Source organism: Planococcus citri, chromosome 2 (assembly GCF_950023065.1).
Source record: "Planococcus citri chromosome 2, ihPlaCitr1.1, whole genome shotgun sequence".
Taxonomy (NCBI): Eukaryota; Metazoa; Arthropoda; class Insecta; order Hemiptera; family Pseudococcidae; genus Planococcus; species Planococcus citri.
In genome coordinates, this window is record NC_088678.1 from 71,301,231 (window position 1) to 71,323,915 (window position 22,685).

Here is a 22,685-nt window from a genome sequence, read left to right on the forward strand (position 1 = left end):
AATACACATTTCGGTAAATGAGTTTTTTTTTTTCAATTTTTTTTATTGAATGTACGTTTGCGATTCGCCATACAGTTCGACAGGGGGTAGAGAAGGGGTGGCGCAAGGCGACGATCGTGAAACATAAATTTTTCACGCTGCTCTTTTCCATAATCGCAGAAGACAAGGCGAGACCGAGCCGAGAGACCGGGCAAGGCGCGCACGTCCGCCACATTCACGACGAGCATTTATCGCCCTTTTGTTTAACGTTCTTCTGTCCTTTTCTTTCTTTCTTTCTTTTTTTCTTCTTTTTCTTCATTCGCTTAAACATGTTTCGAGCGCGACTGAATGACATTTACATTGGCAATCGTGCATTAGTCGCTTACATATGTTGCGTACGAGCCACGAGGAGTAGGTACTCGTACCCGAGTCTAAGTACTCGTATAATGTGTACTGGAGCTGGACAACTACCACTACAACGACGACGTGGTGGAAGAGCGCCGGCCGACGCGGCTGCGGCCGTCCAGAGCATTGTAAATTAACTACTTTACAGCTGTAAATATTAAAATTCTTAAAGCTTTTTATCGCGCGCGGTCTCGGTGACCATAACTGTTCAAACTGTCGGCCAACCGAGAGCTACGGCTTGGGGAGGAGCGAGAGAGCGGAGCTGCAACAAAAAAAAATGCACCGACGGAAACATTAACATAAATTATAAAAGATTTAAATCGTATTGTGAAATAACCTATACGAGGGGATTTATTGGGTTGTTATCGAGTTATCTATATATACGCAGACACCGCGCGCCAAGTCGTAAACATTTTACTATTTAGCGAAATTTCCATCTGAGCACTGAACAGAGCTCGCCCCCTTTGCCTTGTATACCGATCCACCCCCTCTTTCTCTTCTTGGGTTTCGTACGTACTCGTATGTGATTCGTAGGTAACTCTTACGTATACATTGTTAAAGGTACAGATGGACTAGAAAATTGCTACTAGGTATCAGAAGTCCAAAAAGTGTTGAATTGAGTTGTAAATTACGTGGAATGTTCAGTTTTGAAAATCTTGACGTTTCAAATGAAATTGGATTTTACATTAAGAAGGGAAGGGGGGGGGGTCAATTTGGAGAATGTTATGGCACTTTCTGCAGTTTTGACAAATTATCATTTAATTTTTCAATAGTCTAAGCATTTGAGCAGTCTGTGTGAAAGTTTACCCAAACGAGACATTTCCTCAAATTTTGGTCGTTTTCTGATGGTCCGTCAATTTTTGATGTTTTTGAGTAATTTTCATGATACTTTGTATGTGAATATTCATTTCTGGCTCTTTATTAAACAATATGGAGATTGTCAGAATTTTTACTTTGGCCTTCGACCACTATTATTTCATATTTGTTGATTGACCAATAATTTTATAACTAACTAATCCACCTTAATTTTTCTTTGTTCCAGGTGAGTACAAATGTCAAATTTCCTTCCAAAAATGATAGAATATGAACTCGCGTACGAGAATAAGTAAGTAATTTTATAAATCCTTATGAGACAAGTTAAGTAAGTCACTTCTACACCCGTGAATTTTTATTTTCAATGGCAAATCAAAAGAAAAAAAAAATTCTAAAATCATGGAATTTGAAAATCAGCTAAAATAATTGTCTACAAAGTTTGAATTGAGGTGATCTGATTTTCCGAATACGAATTTGGAAAACGTAGATCAAAATTTTGAGTTCACAAACGATTTTGATTTTTAATGAATTTTTAAAAAACCAAACCTGGGTCAAAAATGGACAAAAATCAAAATTTTACCAAATAGACCAAAACAGCTTAAATTTGGTGTGTGCCCTATTTTCGACCCTACGAATCGATTGGAAACGGTTTCGAACCATTTTGAAAGGTAGTTCTGGAGTACCTTATAGCAGATTTTTGAAAATTGAAATTTCCACAACATTTTACCCAATTGAGTCGTTGAAATGAAATTTACTTAGTAGGTCTAGGTAGAGGTACCCCATTTTTAATATGCTGAGTCGATTGGAGGTGGTTTCAGGCTGTTTTGGAGCCATTCGGGTATATTTTGGAAATTTCAGATTTTCTAAAAAGTGGTCTAAGAATTGTCCAAATTAACTTTAGCGTCATATTTTTTTTTTTCAAAATACAGGGTATCTAACAGGTAGTGAAAGTAGTGAAAAAGTAGTGATTTTAAAAATGGACAGTGAGAGTAGTGAAAAAGTAGTGAAGTTAGTCAAAAAGATGGTGAAAATGTTGAAAAATTCAAACCCGAACCAAAAGCTTTCAAAATTATTTAAGAAAAAATTAATTGAAATTAATAAATACTTTGCATTCAAACTCTCTTTCAATTTCAATTTTTTTTTAAATTTTCCTGTGAAAAATTTGATTTTGTCAATTTCTTGTGGGTGTGTGTGTGTGTGTGTGTGTGTGGAGGGGGGGGGGGGTCGAGTGGAGAGCTTTCTAAAAATTTAGTTGAAGACAGGTAGTGAAAAAAGTAGTGAAAAAGTAGTGATTTTTTCAAAAAAAGAAATCTGTTAGATACCATGTATAGGTATAGGATACGAGTAATTATATTGCAATTTTTTCGAGACACCCAGCTCTTAAAAACCTAGGTCAAGATCGAACCATGTATCGTAGTCTGCGGTTCATTCTTATAGCCTACTATTAAAACACCCGTCGAAACCGCAAAAAAAAGAGAGGCACCCGGCACGAGATCTGTTGTATTTATTATTTATGTGTTCCGAGTTACCTACATTAATATTAGGTACGAGTAAACAGTCCGAATTTATTATTCGAGCACGATAGTGGCCTGTGTTGGCCATACTGTCTTACCAAAAGGGATAATTTGATTCGTTTTTCATCTTTAATCTTTTTAATGAGATGTACAGCTGACTGTGAGTCGATGGCAATTGAAAAGTTTTCCGATAAAAATTTGACGCTGTGTAAAAATAACGTGTATATTCAGAAGTAGGGTTACTGGAGGTTCGATAATGACCTCCATAGTCTTATTTCCGCGGGAACAAAATCATAGAAGAGCTTGCTAGATTTTAACCCCTCCCCTCTCCATTCTCTTCCGACTTACACTCCCCTCCTTTTAAGAGGTTTTTTTTCATTGTAAAGGAGTGAATTAAGAGCCAGAAATATTTAACAACTTGAAAAATTGGCGATGTTCACCCCCTCCCATTCCACCAATAAGAAAACTGGCGTCAAAAAAGCCGGACAGTGAGAAAAAGCCCTCTCAAATAGTGTACTTGAAAGTATAGGGAATTGAAGTATGGCTATAAAAGAAAATTTCCAGATTCAAATTTTCTGGAGCATTTCTTCGAAAAAAAAACTTGGTCCAGCGCATTGATATTTGTAAACTTGTGCTGAAAGGGACTCGTAAAGAGTGTAAATAGGCCTAATTGGATTTTTAGATCTTTGGTGCATTAAAAAAATGGGCCCTAAACATGTAGGTACCTGCTTACTTTTTTTTATTCTTGTCGAAAGAGGCCCTAAAATGTAGAAATGATTAGAATGTAACCTAAAAAGTAAATTCGCCGATTTGAAATCTCCTAATCACTCATTCCGATTTAAGGAGCATTTTTTTTGGGGGGGAGGGGTAAAATAAAACAAAACTTGGACCCAAAAGATTTACTTTTTTCACTTACCTATAGAAAATGTTGATTGAAAGCGGTCCTAAAAACTGGATATAATTGTAATGTGACCTTGTGACCTAAAAGATTTTTTGGACATTTTTTTGATGAAAAACTTTGAATTTAAAACATTACCCAAAAGTCTAAAACTTTTACTTACCTACTTTATGTTGAAAGAGGTCCAAAAAAAAGTGAACAAAATTGAAATAAGGTACATAAATAATAAAAATTTCCGGATTTGAAGTCACTCAATCATTCATTTTGAGATTTTTGAAAAAAAACAAGTAAAAACCAGTGGTAGTGACAGACCCTGCTAAAATTTTAAAACCTGTGGTAGTTACACCAGTGTTTGTGAAAGCCACTGATTAAAAGCAGTGGTAGTGACAGACCCTGTTTAAAACCAGTGTTTGTGACAGACACTGCTTAAAACCAGTGTTTGTAACAGACACTGCTTAAAACCAGTGTTTGTGACAGACACTGCTTACCAGTGTTTGTGACAAATACTGCTTAAAACCAGTGTTTGTGACAGACACTGTTTAAAACCAGTGGTAGTGACAGACACCACTCAAAACCAGTGTTTGTGACAGACACTGCTCAAAACCCGTGTTTGTAACAGAAACTGTTTAAAAGCAGTGCTTGTGACAGCCACTGTTCAAAACCAGTGGTAGTGACAGACACTGCTTGAAACCAGTGTTTCTGACAGACACTGCTTAAAACCAGTGTTAGTGACAGACATCATTCAAATCAGTGGGTGTGTGTTCAACCCCAAGTAAAAAACCAGTGGTAGTGACAGACACTGTTTAAAACCTGCGGGAGTTACACCAGTGTTTTTGACAGACACTGATTAAAAGCAGTGGTAGTGACAGACACTGGTTAAAACCAGTGTTAGTGACAGACCATTCAAATCTGTGGGTGTCATCAACCCCAAGTAAAAACCAGTGGTAGTGACAGACACTGTTTAAATTTTAAAACCTGTGGTAGTTACACCAGTGTTTGTGAAAGACACTGATTAAAAGCAGTGGTAGTGACAGACCCTGCTTAAAACCAGTGATTGTGACAGACTCTGCTTAAAACCAGTGTTTGTGACAGACACTGCTTAAAACCAGTGTATGTGACAGACACTGTTTAAAACCAGTGTTTGTGACAGACACTGTTTAAGAGCAGTGTTTGTGACAGACACCGTTTAAAACCAGTGGTAGTGACAGACACTGTTTTAAACCAGTGGTAGTGACAGACACTGTTTTAAACCAGTGTTTGTGACAGACACTGCTCAAAACCAGTGTTTGTAACAGAAGTCACTACCACTGGTTTTAAACTGAGTCGTCATCAACACTGCATTAAAACAGTGTCTGTCACTACCACTGATTTTAAACAGTGTCTGTCAATACCACTGGTTTTAAACAGTGTCTGTCACAAACACTGCTTTGAAACAGTGTCTGTCTCTACCACTGGTTTTAAATAGTGTCTGTGTGATCACTGCTTTTAAATAGTGTCTGTCACAAACACTGCTTTTAAACAGTGTCTGTCATAAACACTTCTTTTAAATGGTTTCTGTCACTATCACTGATTTTAAACAGTGTCTGTCACAAACACTGCTTTAAAACAGTGTCTGTCACAAACACTGCTTTGAAGCAGTGTCTGTCACTACTACTGGTTTTAAACTGTGTCTTTCTCAAACACTGGCTTTAAACAGTGGCTTTCACTACCACTGTTTCAAACAGTGTCTGTCACTACCACTGGTTTTATATAGTGTCTGTGTGATCACTGCTTTTAAATAGAACCTGCGGTAGTTACACCAGTGTTTGTGACAAACACTGATTAAAAGCAGTGGTTGTAACAGACACTGTTTAAAACCAGTGTTAGTGACAGACACCATTCAAATCAGTGGGTGTCATCAACCCCAAGTAAAAACTAGTGGTAGAGACAGACACCATTCAGTGTTTGTGACAGACACTGTTTAAAAGCAGTGTTTGTGACAGACACTGTTTAAAACCAGTGGTGGTGACAGACACTGTTTAAAACCAGTGTTTGATACCAATACCCTTTAAAACCAGTGTTTGTGACAGACACAGTTTAGAACCAGTGGTAGTGACAGGCACTGTTTTAAACCAGTGGTAGTGACGGTCACTGTTTAAAACCAGTGTTTGTGACAGACACTGCTCAAAACCAGTGTTTGTGACAGACACTGCTCAAAACCAGTGTTTGTAACAGACACTGTTTATGTTGAAAGAGGCCCAAAAAAAAGTGAACAATTGGAATAAGGTACATAAATAATAATCCGGATTTGAAGTCACTCAATCATTCAATTTTGAGATTTTTTAAAAACTTTGGTCCCAAAATATTCATTTTTCTCACGTTTGTAGGAGAAGGTCCTAAAAAGTATAAATAAATACGAATAACTGGAATATGGCATGAAAAAAAAGTACTAGATTAAAGTTGTCCCGATCACAGAATATTTGCATTTTTGTTACCATACATTTAAAAAAAATTTGTCAACTAAAACTTGGCCCTCGAAAATTTACCTATCTTTTTCTTAAAATCTTTCAGGAGGCCCTAAAAATTGTTAGTCACTAAAAAGTGGTCTAAATAGACAATTTAGAGATTTGAAGTCGCATAATAGCTTATTTTGGAATTTTCGAAGCATGTTTCGATGAAAATCTTGGGTTTCAAAACATTTACTTTTTCTCACTTTTTTGAAAGGAGACCCTAAAAAGTATGAATAATTGGAATATGGCCTGAAAAGAAAATTCCAGATTTAAAGTCGTCCCAATCGCAAATTTTTTAGATTTTTGTTGCATTTTTTGAGAAAAAAAAACTTATTTTCAGAAAATTTAATATATGTATTTTTTAATCTTGCAAGAAGCTTTAAAAAGTGTTAGTGATTAGAATGTGGTCTAAAAAGACAATTCAGAGATTTGAAGTTGCCTAATTACTCATTTTGGAATTTACCTACGGAGCCTTTTTTTATGAAAAACTTTGAGCCCAAAAAATGTACTTTTTCCCACTTTGAAAGAGGCTATAAAAAAGTGTGAGCAATTTGAATACGGTCTGAAAAAAAATTTCCATCATTTTGAAATTACCCAACATAACTCATTTGAAGATTTTTGATGCATTTTTCGAGTAGAAAATATGTATTTTCCATCTTCTGTTGTTGCGTTGAAAGGGTCCTTAAGGTGATGCGCGTTATTAGAATATCTACATATGTCCAAAAATGGAAATTCTCTAATTTGAAGTCGTCAAATCACTCATTTTGAGATTTTTTGAAGCAATTTTTGGAAAAGAAACTTGGCCCCAAAACATTCACTTTTTCTCACTAGTGTTGAAAGTGTTCAAAAAAGTGTAAGTAATTAGAATATGGAATAAAAAAGTGAATTTTCAGAGTTAATAAAGTACCCCAATTTCTGACAATGAGATTTTTCAAAAATTGAAAAAAAATTGAACCAAAAACATTACTTTTTTTTACTTGAGTTGAAAGAGGCCCTAAAAAATGTGAGTAATTTGTATTTGGCACAAAAAAAACCTTTGGTTTGCAGTTACTCAGTCACTCATTTTGAAATTTATGGATCATTTTTTGAAAAAAAAAAATGCCCTGAAACACTTAATTCTATCACCTGTGTCCAAAGAGACCCTAAAAAAATACAAAATTTCCAGAGTTATTTCAAAATGTTTGTAGCAGTTCTTCTATCAGTTTCAAGATATTGGAGTTTTGGAAATAATAATTACATATGGGGAAAATTTTCCAAAACTCTCCTCTTAAAATTTTTGTAGTCTAAATTTTCAGCATAATTTTCTCTCTTCCCCCTCCTATCGAATCAGTCGTCATTTTAGCCACAACACTCAATCTCATTGTCAGTATCGCCTGTTTTTCATCAATTCGAACTTTGACCTCAACCAAACGGTTCAAAAAAGGAATTCGCAGAAACCAGAAACCATATCGTCGACCATATGGAAACCACGCAAAATCGCACATTAAAAACGAAAGTAAAGGAAAGGAACCAAAAACCTTTATTCTTACGTGATATGTACTCGAAGTAAACATCTAAACACGCGTATCGTACCTGTACCTACGACCTATGATGACAGCATAGTACATATCGTTGCTTTATTAGGAAAAGGTCGTAACTACATGAAAGTTGATTTCTCAGAAAACGCATTTTAATTTTTAAAGAGCATTCTATCAAGTACACTTGGTAGTTTTAGATGAGGTAAGAGAACACTTGGTTATTGCAATCATTTTCCTGCTAATTTTCAAAATAAACATCCTGGTAGCACTGATTTTTCATTTCTTTATTTGAGGAACTCTGAACTGAAAAAAGTAAAATTCAACAAAGGAACTTTCACCTTAAGTCAAGCTTTTTTCATCAAAAGCCCATAAGAAATACACAGGAACGATATCCTTAAGGTGATGAGGTTGATTTTCTGCAATTTATCAGTGAAATTACGTGAAATTATGTGTTTATAATGACTTTTCTTAACAACAAATTACAAAAATCAAAAGAAATAGGTTCAATCTGAGAAACAATATCATTTAGAACCTTTTCATTGTAACAGTTTTGAAAACGTGTATTTAAAACCATTTGGTTTCGGCTATTACGAGAACAAAAAACATCGAAATTCAATTTCAAGTGTTGCATCATGTAGAGGACAAGATTCTCTTTCCAATGATACCACTATCTCATTTTTTATAAAAATTGTAGTTACGACCTTTTCCTAATAAAGCAACGATATACTCGAACTCGTACCTGAGTACACAACACACACACACACACATTTCATATCCTACGTATACTTTACTCTGAATAAGTATATTAGCCAATAAAGCTACCCGAGCCGAAGAAGATTCACCGCACATATTTGGTTTGGATAATGGAATTATAAGAGGCAGAGGCGGACGTGGACATTGGACATAGCTGCTCTGACTGTTTCACATTTGAACGCTTTCTACAAATAATTGATTTTCTCCAACAACAATCGACCAGATAAATGGCCCTGACGTAATATTATGGAGATGGTTTTCCAAAATCTACACTCACTACGACTACGAGTTATTTTGATAATCTTATTACGTGTGGTATTGTAGCAGCTAGAGTGATACAAAGCCGCATGCATCGCATAGCATAGTATAGTTTGACCGGGCACATTCAACATTTAATACCTATCGATGAAGTAAAAAAAAAAAAACTGACCTAGATAGACCATAAATGGTATAGTAAGTACATAAAGGTATCCGTTCGATACCTTAGACAAGATGCAAGCCTATAAGAAATACACGAGTATTGTACTCGTAGATACCTTCGCATACACACTTAGTATTACACTACAATTGTTTTAGGAGCTCAACGACATATTGACACGTCTATAGACTTTTACGTGCCTGCGTCTATGTGTATGTTCATGAAGGGTGTGAAAGCAAAGGGCATGGTATGGTAAACACATTGTTGAATAAGAGAACCCCTCCTGGTCATAGGTTTGTACGTGCACGTGTCGAGAATAAACATATTTCACGGATTCGTGGAGTTTTTTAAAATTATTTTTTAAATACGTACCTATACTGTATATTCTCATATTATTGAGGAAAAGGAGAGGAATAGTACAGGCAGCAAGATAAGGAGTGAGGCAGGGTTACAAATACATCATTGTGGAGGAAACGAGCCTCTATGATCTGTCTCTATATTATGCTGTACTGCAAACTACAAGTTAGTAATGATAATAAACCATTACAATGTCATGAGCACGATCGACGATTAGTAAGGCACCGATCCACACTCCCAGTCCAGGTCAGGCGAGAAGTGAAGTTACATCGGGTGTAGCAGACGAGTGAGAGGAGTGTCCGGTGTGCATCAATCAACCTGTTTTGAGTGGTTGGTGGTGTTTTAAGTATGTACCTACAATGTAGTGACCTTGCAGTTTCAGAAGGGGTGGCGCGAGTTGCGACTTTGCACGCAAGAAGCAACGGATTTTGGACTAATTTTGGGTCGCTGATCACCATGATCCAAAACTTTACAGCTTTCGAGCGTAATCCCAAACAAATTTGAGCTTTTGGAAATTTTCATGGGGTGATCCACTTTGCACAAAATTCATTAAAAATTGAATTTGAAATTTCACAAGTAAGTAAGTAGGCTACTAGCCGGACATTTCGCCATCATGTTCCTAAAGATCAATGCTTCCGAGTTTAACAAGCGACAAATTTTTTCTTCATCATTTTTTGAAACTCATTACCTAGAAAACGGCTGAACCGATAATTCTTTAATTTATGAATTAATTCGTTCGCGAATGATTCACTAAAAAATTGAGTAGATGAATCGATTCGTTTGCGAACGAGTCACTTATACGAACCAATTCGTTCGCGAATGATTCACAAAAAATGATTCAATTCGTTCGTGAATGATTCAACAAAAATTGAGTAAATGAATCGATTCTTTTGTCTTTTGCGAACGAGTCACTTATACGAACCAATTCGTTCGCGAATGATTCACAAAAGATGATTCAATTCGTTCGTGAATGATTCAACAAAAATTGAGTAAGTAAATGAATTGATTCGTTCTCGAATGAGTCACTTATACGAATCAATTCGTTCGCGAACGATTCATCAAAAATTGTGTAAATGAATCGATTTGTTCACGAACGATTCACTTATACGAATCGATTCGTTTGCGAACGAGTTATTTATAAGAATCAATTCGTTCGCGAACGAGTTACTTATATGAATCAATTCGTTCGCGAATGATTCACTAAAAAATTAAGTAAATGAATCGATTTGTTCGCGAACGAGTCACTTATACGAATCAATTCGTTCGCGAATGATTCAGTAACTATCGATCAACTTGCCCGCGAATTATTCACCTAGAAATCAATCAGTTTGGTCAATCGCCAATCGGGTGTGAATGATTCGATTCGATTCACTTCGCTTGAAAACAGATCAATTCCGAAACAATAGTTTCACAAAAACCTAATCAATGGTAAATTAATTGATTTGCTTGCGAATGATTCACCAAGAAATCAATCAATTTATTTAATCGTCAATCGTTCATAAATGATTCGATTCGATTGTAAACAGATCAATTGCTGTTCAAATGTTTCAAAAAAAGTGAATCAATTCGTTCGTAAAAGATTTTTATTTGAAGAAAACCCGGTCTTCTCACGCTAAATGCGTGAGTGTTTTTTTTTTATTGAAAATTCAGAACCCCTCCCCTCCCTTTGGCACCAATCTCGAATTTAAATTTGCAAACTCGCCCCCACTTTGTACCATGCACACTGCTCCCTTGCAGTTGCAGGTTTCTGGAAATTAAAAGAATGGAAAATCATTTATTTGAATTATTCTACACTTAACACTATGTATTTATTGGTACTGAGATAGATTTTAATGATTTTTATTCGTGCGTGTGTCCATCTTCAGAGTTTGATTTCTTGTTGCTACCCGAAACTCAACGTTTTAACTGCATGGATGGTAAAAATGTATTAGGTGTGAATCAGGAGTGATATTGCCGAAATTTCGTTATCCTCTTTTTGATATTTACGTGCGTTACGAACTACGAGGTCGTGAATGCGGTTTCTGAAAATATGTAATAGATATCGTTATAAAGAGTTACTAAATTATGTCATTCTTTAAATAACGATGTCATTGTTATTTTTATCAGTAAAATCGTAAATAATCGGGCAAAATTTCAGGTAGGTAGGCACCTAGACCTAAGTACCTCCTCATATGACAGGATTCTCAACTATGTGGTACTCAGAGTAGGTATAATAGGTATAGAGAAGTGGTAGAAAAATAAAGGAGAAAATGGAAAAATATTTCCATTGTCGACCTATCTCATTTGATTGCAGAAGGGCAAGTGAGAGAAACTTGAGGGAAAAAGATAATTTCAAAATCGTGAAAAATTTTAATAAATTCTTGCCATTACCTGTGCCATGCCACATTTTTAAAGGAATGAAATATAAAATGCATAATGCTTATTAATTATTATTTCTGAAATTTCGTTATCAGAGTTGAAAAACTCGACGGAAAAATTGATCCATTTCCCGTTTGACATTAAGACGGTGGGAAAAAATTCCCATAAATTTTTGACATTACTCATACCAACGGAGGAGTTGCGGTAAGGTCATGTTTTTGGGCCCAGACAGTTATCGACTGAAATACTGTTAAAATATTGTAATAAATGTCCCAAATACGAATCCGTGGTTAGTTGACCCAAAAATAACCATTTTTTTGGGCTCCATGGGTTCCCAACGTGGTGAATAAAAATTTTTTAGGAACCACTGAGTATTATTTTCAAAAACTTTATTCACGTGAAATATCTGCTTGAACCTGATAAACGTTATGTGAGGTGATTTTCTTATTTTTGACCCTCGTGGGCTGGAATTGAGGGGGTGGTTGATTTTTGGAAAATTTTGGAACCAGCATTTTGAACCTACCCGCTTTTTACAGCTTATTAGTATCTGAATAGACCTACATCCTACTAAATTTAGCCCAATGGTACCTCAAAACGTTACGTTTGGCGCAAATCGCAGATTTCTAGTTTTCTAGGGGTTCCCAAAATACATATCGAAATTACGAAAAATTGGAAAACTGGATTTTTGAGTACCAGCGCTAAATTTTATTGAGCTCTAAATTTGGTAGGATGGAGGTCTTTCGATACTAATAAACTGTAAAAAGCTTTTTAGCGGGGTTCAAAGGAGTACGTTCAAAATGATGGTTCCAAATTTTCCAAAAATCAAAACACCCTCAATTCCAGCCCTCCAGGGTCGAAAACGTTTTTAAAAATAATACTCAGTGGTTCCTAAAATTATTTTTTTTCGCAACTTTGGGAACCCGTAGAGCCCAACTAACCAAGGATTCGGGATCAGATAATGAATTAATGGTACCGACACCTATTTATCTAGATTTTTAAAAAAGTAGGTAAATACCTGACTCGGAGCGGCGCTAATTTGCTCCAAAAGCAAGCAGCTCAGTGCGCAAACTGCCATTATAGTAATTATCAAAAACTTGAACATCTTATTCAATTGAATACCAATTTCGTCAACTGTTCAATTTTTTTCGAATAAAATACTTAGCCGATGACAACTTGGTGGCAACTTTTTAGCCGAATATGCATTAATACGTTTTGTGTTCGGTATTTATGTAGGTACACACCAACGTAAAACGAGTAAAAAATTGTGCAATTTTCCTAAAAATACTGACAGTCTAATTTACGTATAAGGTACAAATTTTTGAAATATTATGTCATTGGTAAGGAGCCACTTTCGTAATTTCGTACCTACGAATAAATCAAAATATCAAATTTTTTTTATAAATGTCGTATAATTTTGAATACGTACGTAGGTAGAGGTACATACCTAGTATTTGAAATTGCAACACGTTTCGGGACGATAGTAGAACAACTAAGTACTTTACATTTTTTCGATAAAATGTGTAAAACATTGATTTCGAATATGACGTTCATTTTCAGGGGAGATGTACGTAAGAGGTGTTTTGGCTGAATTTCACTGTGCAAACCCACTCCACAGGCTACCCATCGAACTGTAGCGAGCTACCGATTATCGCGATGAATTCCTCGACCCCCCCCCCCCCCCGGAATCCATTTTCCAACCTTTTACTCAAAGGCTATATAGGTGGATTGGATAAGTATGGTGAATTTGCCCCCGAGAGCTTCAGGGTTGATATTTGCATGGAAGGTGGGTACCCTTGAGCACCTTCCGTCAGCAAAGTTTCAGACCCCCAGACCCCCCCCCACCACCGTTTTTGAGAAACCCCCTTTTTCTGAAATTACAATAAAAAAAAATTTCTCAGCACCATGCGAACCGATTTTTAAAATTTTTTAGTATGTTGTCAACATTCTTAAGAGGTATCCCCACAAAAATGTTCACCCCCCCCTCCCACCATATTTTTCTCTCAAAATAGAGTTTTTTAGCTTTGTTTACCCGTTTTAGCGAAGACCATGATTCGGCACAAAAATGGGAATAGCATTTTTAAGTGTGTTTTTGACCCCTAAAAAACGTATGTTTTTTTCAAAAAAAAATTGAGGTGGGCCGTGGTCAAAAATTGAAAAAACTTACAGAGGGGGTAGAAATGGATTCTGGTGTAAAGTACTGTTTTTGGTAAACGAGGTGTCGTTTCTATAAGAATCGAACCCTCCGAACACGAATATGACGACCAATTAAATATTATCCTCATCTACACCCCTCCAGTGCCTCTGCCCACACCTCAATTTATACTATATTAAAAGTTAAGCTATTTTCATAATGTTGGTGTCATTTTCATACGACTCGAACATCCCGAATACGAATATGAAGTCCAATTTTATGCTACCCTCATCCACACCCCTCCAGTGCTTCTGCCCCCACTTCAATTTCTCTACATTGAAAGTTGAAATATGTTCATAATGTTGGTGTTTGTGGACTTGGGAAGCCTAGATGGTGTGATAGCACACTGCTGAGTGTTAATCAGGCCTGCAGTATGCAATAATATTGCTCCGTTTGAGAGACTGCCAAATTACCCCAGGACTGCCAAATATCACCTGCTTACGGTCGTGACACCGCTTACAACTAGTGTTTGTGACAAACAATGCTTAAAAGCAGTGTTTGCGTCAGACACGGTTTTAAAGCGGTGTTTGTGACAGACACTGTATAAAAACAGTGTTTGTGACAGACACCGCTCAAAACCAGTGTTTGTGACAGACACCATTCAAATCCAGTGGTAGTGACAGACACGGCTCAAAACCAGTGTTTCTGACAGACATTGCTTGAAACCAGTGTTTGTGACAGACACTGTTTAAAACCAGTGTTAGTGACAGACACCATTCAAATCCAGTGGGTGTCATCAACCCCAAGTAAAAACCAGTGGTAGAGTCAGACACCATTCAAATCAGTGGGTGTGTGTTCAAACCCAAGTAAAAAACCAGTGGTAGTGACAGACACTGCTAAAAACCAGTGTTTGTGACAGACACTCCTCACAACCAGTGTTTGTGACAGACACTGCTCACAACCACCGTTAGTGACAGACACCATTCAAATCCAGTGGTAGTGACAGACACTGCTCAAAACCAGTGTTTGCAACAGACATTGCTTGAAACCAGTGTTTGTGACAGACACTGTTTAAAAACCAGTGTTACTGACAGACGCCATTCTAATCAGTGGATGTGTGTTCAAACCCAAATAAAAAACCAGTGGTAGTGACAGACACTGTTTAAAAGCAGTGTTTGTGACAGACACTGCTTAAAAGCAGTGTTTGCGTCAGACATGGTTTTAAAGCAGTGTTTGTGACAGACACTGTATAAAAACAGTGTTTGTGACAGACCCTGTATAAAAACAGTGTTTGTGACAGACACTGTATAAAAACAGTGTTTGTGACAGACACTGTATAAAAACAGTGTTTGTGACAGACACCGCTCAAAACCAGTGTTTGTGACAGACACCATTCAAAACCAGTGTTTGTGACAGACACTGTTTAAAAGCAGTGTTTGCGTCAGACACGGTTTTAAAGCAGTGTTTGTGACAGACACTGTTTAAAACCAGTGTTAGTGACAGACACCATTCAAATCCAGTGGGTGTCATCAACCCCAAGTAAATACCAGTGGTAGAGTCAGCCACCATTCAAATCAGTGGGTGTGTGTTCAAACCCAAGTAAAAAACCAGTGTTTGTGGCAGACACTTTTTAAAACCAGTGTTAGTGACACCACTTAAAACCAGTGTTTGTGACTGACACTGTTTAAAAGCAGTGTTGGTGTGAGACATGGTTTCAAAGCAGTGTTTGTGACAGACACTGTTTAAAACCAGTTCAAACCAGTGGTAGTGACAAACACTGTTTGAAACCAGTGTTTGTGACAGACATTGCTTGAAACCAGAGTTCGTGACAGACACTGTTTAAAACCAGTGTTAGTGACAGACACCATTCAAATCAGTGGGTGTGTGTTCAAACCCAAGTAGAAAACCAGTGTTTGTGACAGACACTTTTTAAAAGCAGTGTTTGTGACACCACTTAAACCCAGTGTTTGTGACTGACACTGTTTAAAAGCAGTGTTTGTGTGAGACATGGTTTCAAAGCAGTGTTTATGACAGACACTGTTTAAAACCAGTTGAAACCAGTGGTAGTTACAAACACTGTTTTAAACCAGTGTTTGTGAATTGTGACAGACACTGCTCAAAACCAGTGTTTGCGACAGACATTGCTTGAAACCAGTGTTAGTGACAGACACCATTCAAATCAGTGGGTGTGTGTTCAAACCCAAGTAAAAAACCAGTGTTAGTGACAGACACTGTTTAAAACCAGTGTTAGTGACACCACTTAAAACCGATGTTTGTGACAGACACTGTTAAAAAGCAGTGTTTGTGTGAGATATGGTTTCAAATCAGTGTTTGTGACAGATGAATTCCTCGACCCAAAAAACCCTCCAGGAACCCGTTCGCGTTCCCGGCTCATTTACTCAAATTTGATCCTTGAAAAATTCACATTTTTGCCACAAAAAAACACCAAATTTTAGGCTTTTAGTGAATTCGGACCCAGTTTCCACGAGAAGGAAGAGGTTTCAAGAGCTGCGGCTTGCCGCATTGAATTCCTGGACCCAAAAAAACCCTCCAATCTCCATGAACGCGTTTCCGACTCACGTACTCAAACTTCATGCGGATGAATTCACCCAATTCTAAAACTTTATCAGCGAAGATTTCCCAATGTACCTACCTAATGTTCTCATCTTCTTTCATTTCATTCAAATTGATTTCTCGCCAATACTACTTTCCAGCTTTGGTGCCTTCTCCTCATCCGTCCATTCTAACAGTAAAAAAGAATGACACGATGACCAAGAACCAATAATAAAATTCCACAATGAAATACGATCGCGTTTATAGCTCAATATACGTACCAAGTAACGCTTGGGTTTTAGACAGCCTTTTTCTCGCATGGGTTAGACATTCGATTCCAAAGATTCAATTAAAAAGCACATAATTTTCCGTACAGTTCAAAGATCGGTGCGCCTGCGTCGTCGATCAGGGCATGGGCACATCTTAGATCACCATAAATAATGGTTAAATAGTGGTTGCAGTTATTGCCTGGAGGATGCGTGACTCGTAACCATAACCTACGGTACTGTGCCGACAATAGGCTATGTAGCAGTTGGCTATTACCCTTTGGTTGAATTTTGAAAAAACATCCGATTGACTCTGGAAGGTGTATACCTATAGACGTACCATCCAAAGCGTCATTATCGTTGAAATTACTCCTACTCGTACCACGTAAAAAAAATCAATTAGAAGCAAAGAAGGTACCTGTCTATTAATTTTCGAACAGATTGAGAAGGTGATGGTCTGCTGGGGGCAAATGCAGGTTTTGTGATAGATTTTTGAAAAATGTTGTTTAAGGATTTTTTTGTGTAATGTTTGAAAATAGATCACAGATCTTCACACTTTCTGTCAATCGATTCGTGATACGCGAGCATGTGTGTGGCATGGCACACGTGGGTGGATGATTACACATCCCAGTATAACGTAATTACGTAATATTATTGCGTGAAAAAAGAACCGAAGAATGAAAAATAAAAGAAATAAACAGAGTAAAAATAATAACGAAGTCGCGCGCGAAATTGACGAAGATAGAAAAAAAAGAGACGCCAACCTTCGGACCTAAATGAGAAAAAGAATTCTTTATAGTTTCGTTGTAGCGATTATTATTTGTGTATATCTATGATGTAATTTAAATGCTACCAGACACGTAACACTAACAGTAGTGAGTGAAAAAGAACACACGAAACAAAAATAAAAGAAAAATAATAACAAAAGGGCCGGACCAAGACCAAGGTGCGGGCGTTCTTAATAAGCTTTTTATAGCTAATGAACCCTAAAGTGATGGCGGTGGTCGTCTGCATGAGTATACATAGTCGGAATCGCCTACACAGAATCACCTGGGTACAGTGATCTTTCTCTGTGTAGACTGTAGACGAATCAAGGCAGGACATCTTGCTTGCGGTGCTGCTGGTACTCGACATTATCATTTTTACTCGTGTCTTTCTCACACACTTACTTACTGGTGCTGGTTGCATTGTAGTTGTGCCCTATTCATTGGTATTATGGGATATTGGATCGGCTGCGGCTGGCTATTGTTATTGTAGGTACACGTTGTCTTTATTTTATGTATTAGCTGGACTATTGAACGTGTATACGAGTTATTCGTATTGTATTCGATCATACATTATTATATCATACGTGTGGTTATTACTCCCGTCTATAATACATATATTGGCTACCACCAGATCGTCTATTATATTACCTAACTCCAATTTAGATATGTGTAAATTTTCGAGGTACCTTGTAAAATTTTAAGGAGAATCCTGCTCCCTGTTTTCTAATGGTGTGTTTGTTGATTTGTTTTTCGCAGAACCTGAAAAATGGTCGGCTTGACATGAAGATCGTCCAACTGAGCCCTCCAGAAGTAAATCGAAGACGAGGAAGAAGAAGAGGAAGACGGCGAAGAAGCCATGGCCATGGCTTTAGAACAGGCAGTATTCGGAGGCGCGAATTACAGCAGCAGCAGGCTGGAAATGAGCACGGAATTCTTCATGGTACCCACATCGGCGGTATACAGCTTACCGACGACAGAGCCGAATGACGGCGTAATCTCCATATCCGTTCACAGATCTCCAGTACCTTACCAAAACAGTCTATTTCGAAGGGAAATATGGGTTCCTCCTTTACTTATACTTTCCATACTTACCATGATGCTTATAATACTCTTCGAAGTAAGTTGGAGAATTGCTTAAATTAAAATTTTGGTTTTGATTTTTCAATTTTTTCCAGTATTTTGTGATTTTGAAGATAGGGGAAAAACTTGAAATACCGATTGCTAATTTAAAAAATGTGTATTTCAGGTTTTCGTATTGTGCAAAACGTGGAGAACGGTGCCAAGCAGAAGGCATTTGTTTCTCGGGCAAATGCTACTTACCGGATTATTCGTGTGTTCGGCGGTTAGCGCTATATTAACCGCGGAGCCCACATTGGGCACGTGTGCCGTAGTCAGATTCGGAATCGGATTCGGGTATTCGTTAATTTTTTCAACGTTACTAGTCAAATGTATATTTCTGATTAGCCTCAACGGCGGAGTATACTTACCTGCTCCGTACCAAGCGCTTTTATTATTTTTCGCCGTCGCCATACAAATCGCCATCGACGTACAGTGGTTAATTAATACGCCTCCGAAACTTGTACAGGTGAGTTACTAGGTACCTACTATCTACCTAAATACGTATTTTTAGTGATTATTTGCATTGTATACCTCGATATACTTTATGTTTTGAGTAATATGATTTGAGGTTGAATAAAATGTATGTAAAAAGATTGGCCAAAAACTACTGCGATTAAGGCGAAAATTCAAAAACTAATACTTAATGCTAGCGACATAAATGAAATATCATTTTGAAGCTTTTGAGATTAATCCCCTCCCACCCTACGTCTTCACAAGGTCGTCTGTCTGCTCATCTGGCATCTCAAGGTCATTGACCTGTCTGTCTCACCTTTTGAGGTCATTGACCTACCCGTATAGTCTCTTTAGGTTGTCTGTATGCCTGTCTGGCTTCTCAAGGTCGCCCTTGTATGGACTTTTGAGGTCATTGACCCATCTGCTGTCTGGCTCTGGCTTCTCAAGGTAGCCCTTGTACGGACTTTTAAGGTTATTGACCCATCTGTCTGGCTTCTCAAGGTTGTCTGCCTACATGTCCTACCTCACGAGGTCATTGACTCATGTGTATAGATTCTCAAAATCATGTGTCCGTCTGGCTAAGCTTTTGGGGCCATTGATCCATTTGTCTGGTGTCTCAAGGTCGTCTGAGTGTCTGGCCTCATAAGGATACTGAGCCATCTGCTGGCTTCTCAAGTCACTGACTCGTCTGTCTGGCTCCTGAATGTTATCTGTCTGCATAGCTGGCCTCATAAGGTAGGGATGTTAACCTTAATGAAACAATTTTCAGTTATGGTTGAACGTTATACACTTTTTCTTTATGGGATTTTTGATTTCAGAATATTAAAAGGAACTTAAAAAGAAATTGAATCATAATGGAAATTTTATTGAAATAGGCATCTACGTAAACTAGCATTAAAAATTTGAAAAATTGGATGTAAGTAACTGGGATCCAAACCACAGTTATTGATCAGATTTTTTAGAAAGGTCTTCAGTCTAGGTCTGTTTCTTATACTTTTTCTGAAGAGGGTCATCCATTTGGTTAGTATTTACATAAATTGTTTCAGAGGGGTCAGGTCTAGTCTGGTCCACTCAGTCTTGTGGGCATTTTTGGGCCTAGTCGCCAGGGCTTCAAACCCGAACGTTTTCGGGTACGGGTATCGGGTACGGGTACAGATTTATTTCTCAGAGGATCGGGTACGGGTATCGGGTACGGGTATGAAAATTTTAAACGTTCGGGTACAGGTACGGGTTCGGGTATTTAGGTGAAATACCCGAACTGTACCCGATCTATCGGGTATTTGGGTTCAAAATAGTCTCTATCGGGTACGGGTACAGGTTCGGGTATTCCTCATTTCATTTTTCGGGTACGGGTACGGGTTCGGGTACAGAAATTGTTGGATTTTCGTTCGGGTATTCGGGTATTCGGGTACGGGTACGGGTACGGGTTTGAAGCCCTGCTAGTCGCAGTCATCGGTCCACAGAGGGCATAAGTACAATTGAGTATGAAGGAAGAAGTTGTTTGAAATCTTGAGGAAAATTGAAGTGAACAAACAAATAGTACACTTAATTGAAGAAATATACACAGATAATGTAATAAGAGTAAGATCTGGAAACATGTCAGAAGCAAAGAAGATAGAAAGAGGAGTACCTGTACAACAATGACCATGCTAATTTCGATGTGAATGTTGACCTATCCACATCCGTCACTTTTGGATGCCACATGTTGATGTGAATTTCGACCCTGTGTCGAGCTAATTGTTGATGTAATTGTCAACTGATGTTGATCTGCATTCGTGTCAACAATTGGCTCAACATAGGGTTGACATTCACATCGACATGGGGCATCCAAAAGTGACGGATGTGGATGGATTGACATTCGCATCAAAATTTATGTCGACCACCTGCTTCATAAAATTATAAAATTTGAGTTTGAAAATTTTAAATTTTTTTTTCCAAAAATGTTTTTTTCTGATGTGGCTATTGCTTGTGCTGAAAACAGCATTGATGCAAAGTCCACTTCTGAAGAAGTCCAGACAGAAAGTCTGTATAATCAAAAACTTGAAAAGAAATTCCTTATATCAAAGATGGTGCAATACTTTATCTAAGAGTACTAAACTAATCCATGTTCATGTCAACATGTCAATGTTAATGTTGATGTGAAATTCGGCATCAACAAATACATCCACAATATCAACATCATATCATCTACAACTCCAAACTGTGGAAAAGTGAATAATTTCATCAATGCCCTAAAAAATTTGTTTTCCTCATTGAACAAGATCATATTTTTGAATGTTTACTAAACTTTTATTACATCTACATGTCAACATGGCATGTCGAGGTATCAGAAATAATGAGAAAATTTCAAAAATTTTCATTTAGTTACCTGGCTTTTGTATGGACAGAAGATTCCTTCTAAATAATTAATTGATCACTTTTCCATCATTATGTTGGAAAAAAACGTAGTGGATGTAAATGTCGACATCGACAATTGTTGTGCAGGTAAGACATGGATGCCCAATGTCATGCAGTCTGTTCAACATCTACTTCTAGGACATGATTAAAGAATGGCTGAAAACCTAGCCAAAAGGGCTAGACATCAATGACACCCACGTCAATACCCTGCTATTTGATGATGATTGGGTGGTCTTTGCTGACAACAAAGATGACTTGCAGAGAGCAATGCATAACCTTCAGAAAGTGGCCATAAACCAAGCCATTCCTCCAAGAAAAGTCAAGAGCCAAAACTCAAATAAGAATCTACAATCGTATGGAAGTGAAACATGAATGATGTGAAGGGATATAAAATGCAGAGTAACTGCAGCGGAAATGAGATTCATGCTAGCCACTACAGGATATATGAGATGAGATACAAAAAGGAATGAAGGCATCTTGAAGGAGCTAGGAGCAGAGCCAATCATTAGATGAGTGAAAGATTACAGAAAGAAATGGGTGAAAACATTGATAGAATGTCTGATGAACGGTCCTCTCAAAAATTCAAAGAATACACTCCAACTGGCAGGAGGAGCAGAGAAAGACCGAAGAAAAAACTTGATGGTACATCGGCGAGCAATTCTTCTACAGTTTCCCAGACAGGCTGAACAGCTCACCAGGTCAAAGTTCAATAATGATGATGATGATGATGATGACTTTAGCGATTCTTGCAGAAAAGATTGCAAGTTGTTACTATTGTGATAACTCATTTACCTATTCAATCAATTATCATGGCTTAGTTAGTATAGAAATATTTGTACAGTTTTCTTCACATGCCCTGGTGGTTAGGTTATTAGAGATCTTGCTCCCTGATCTGGCCACTGGCCAGAGCCAGAGCTGTGGGTCTGAAACAATTTTGGGATCAAAATTCATTCATTTCGGGATTGGATTCATCGGCATTTTAGTTTAACCTAGACGGATACTCATACACAAAATAACTCCACTGGTTATGTCACCAACTCTGAGTAATAAACAAACGCAACAGCGCATGCGTCAACAACTGATGATGTAGTGTGTGTGTCTACATGTGTGTATATTGCTGATAGTAGTTGAGTTATGCATGTGCTGTTGCCTTTGTTTATTACTCAGAGTTGGCGACAAAACCAGTGGCGTTATTTTGCGTATGGGTAGCGGTCTAGGTTAAACTAAAATGTCGATGATCGGATTTGTTTTAGTTTTGTTCTTCTAAATTTTTATTTCAGTTTTGGGATTGGTTTTGGGATTTAAAAAATTTGTTTTGGTTCTGGGATGAATGGGTTCCAGTTTCAGGATTTTCATTTCAACAAATTTTAAGCCCAAATTGACTACTGAATCTTGTAAGGGGTCTAAAAAATAGGAGGCTAACGATTTTGTTTCAGTTCTAGGGTTGTTTTGGTTTCAAAATTAAAATTAGTTTCTGGGATTTTTTTGGTTTCAGGAT

At 37.5% G+C, this 22,685-nt stretch overlaps 1 protein-coding gene and 1 long non-coding RNA gene across 2 annotated transcripts in view; one reads left to right on the top strand and one right to left on the bottom strand.

Annotated features, from left to right (window-relative positions):
* The window catches only part of LOC135837545 (metabotropic glutamate receptor 6), a 105,167-nt gene that overhangs the window by 80,381 nt on the left and 2,101 nt on the right, over positions 1–22,685 (top strand). The window contains exons 7-8 of the mRNA XM_065352855.1: positions 17,975–18,335; positions 18,465–18,803. Of these exons, the coding sequence (XP_065208927.1) occupies positions 18,075–18,335; positions 18,465–18,803 (600 nt within the window). The 5' untranslated portion in view covers positions 17,975–18,074. The remainder of the gene's footprint in view (positions 1–17,974; positions 18,336–18,464; positions 18,804–22,685) is intronic.
* LOC135834340 (uncharacterized) lies at positions 10,904–12,723 on the bottom strand. Its single transcript, XR_010556651.1, has 2 exons — positions 12,517–12,723; positions 10,904–11,164 (listed from the first exon to the last, which is right to left on the bottom strand). It is a non-coding gene; the product is annotated as an uncharacterized LOC135834340 (long non-coding RNA).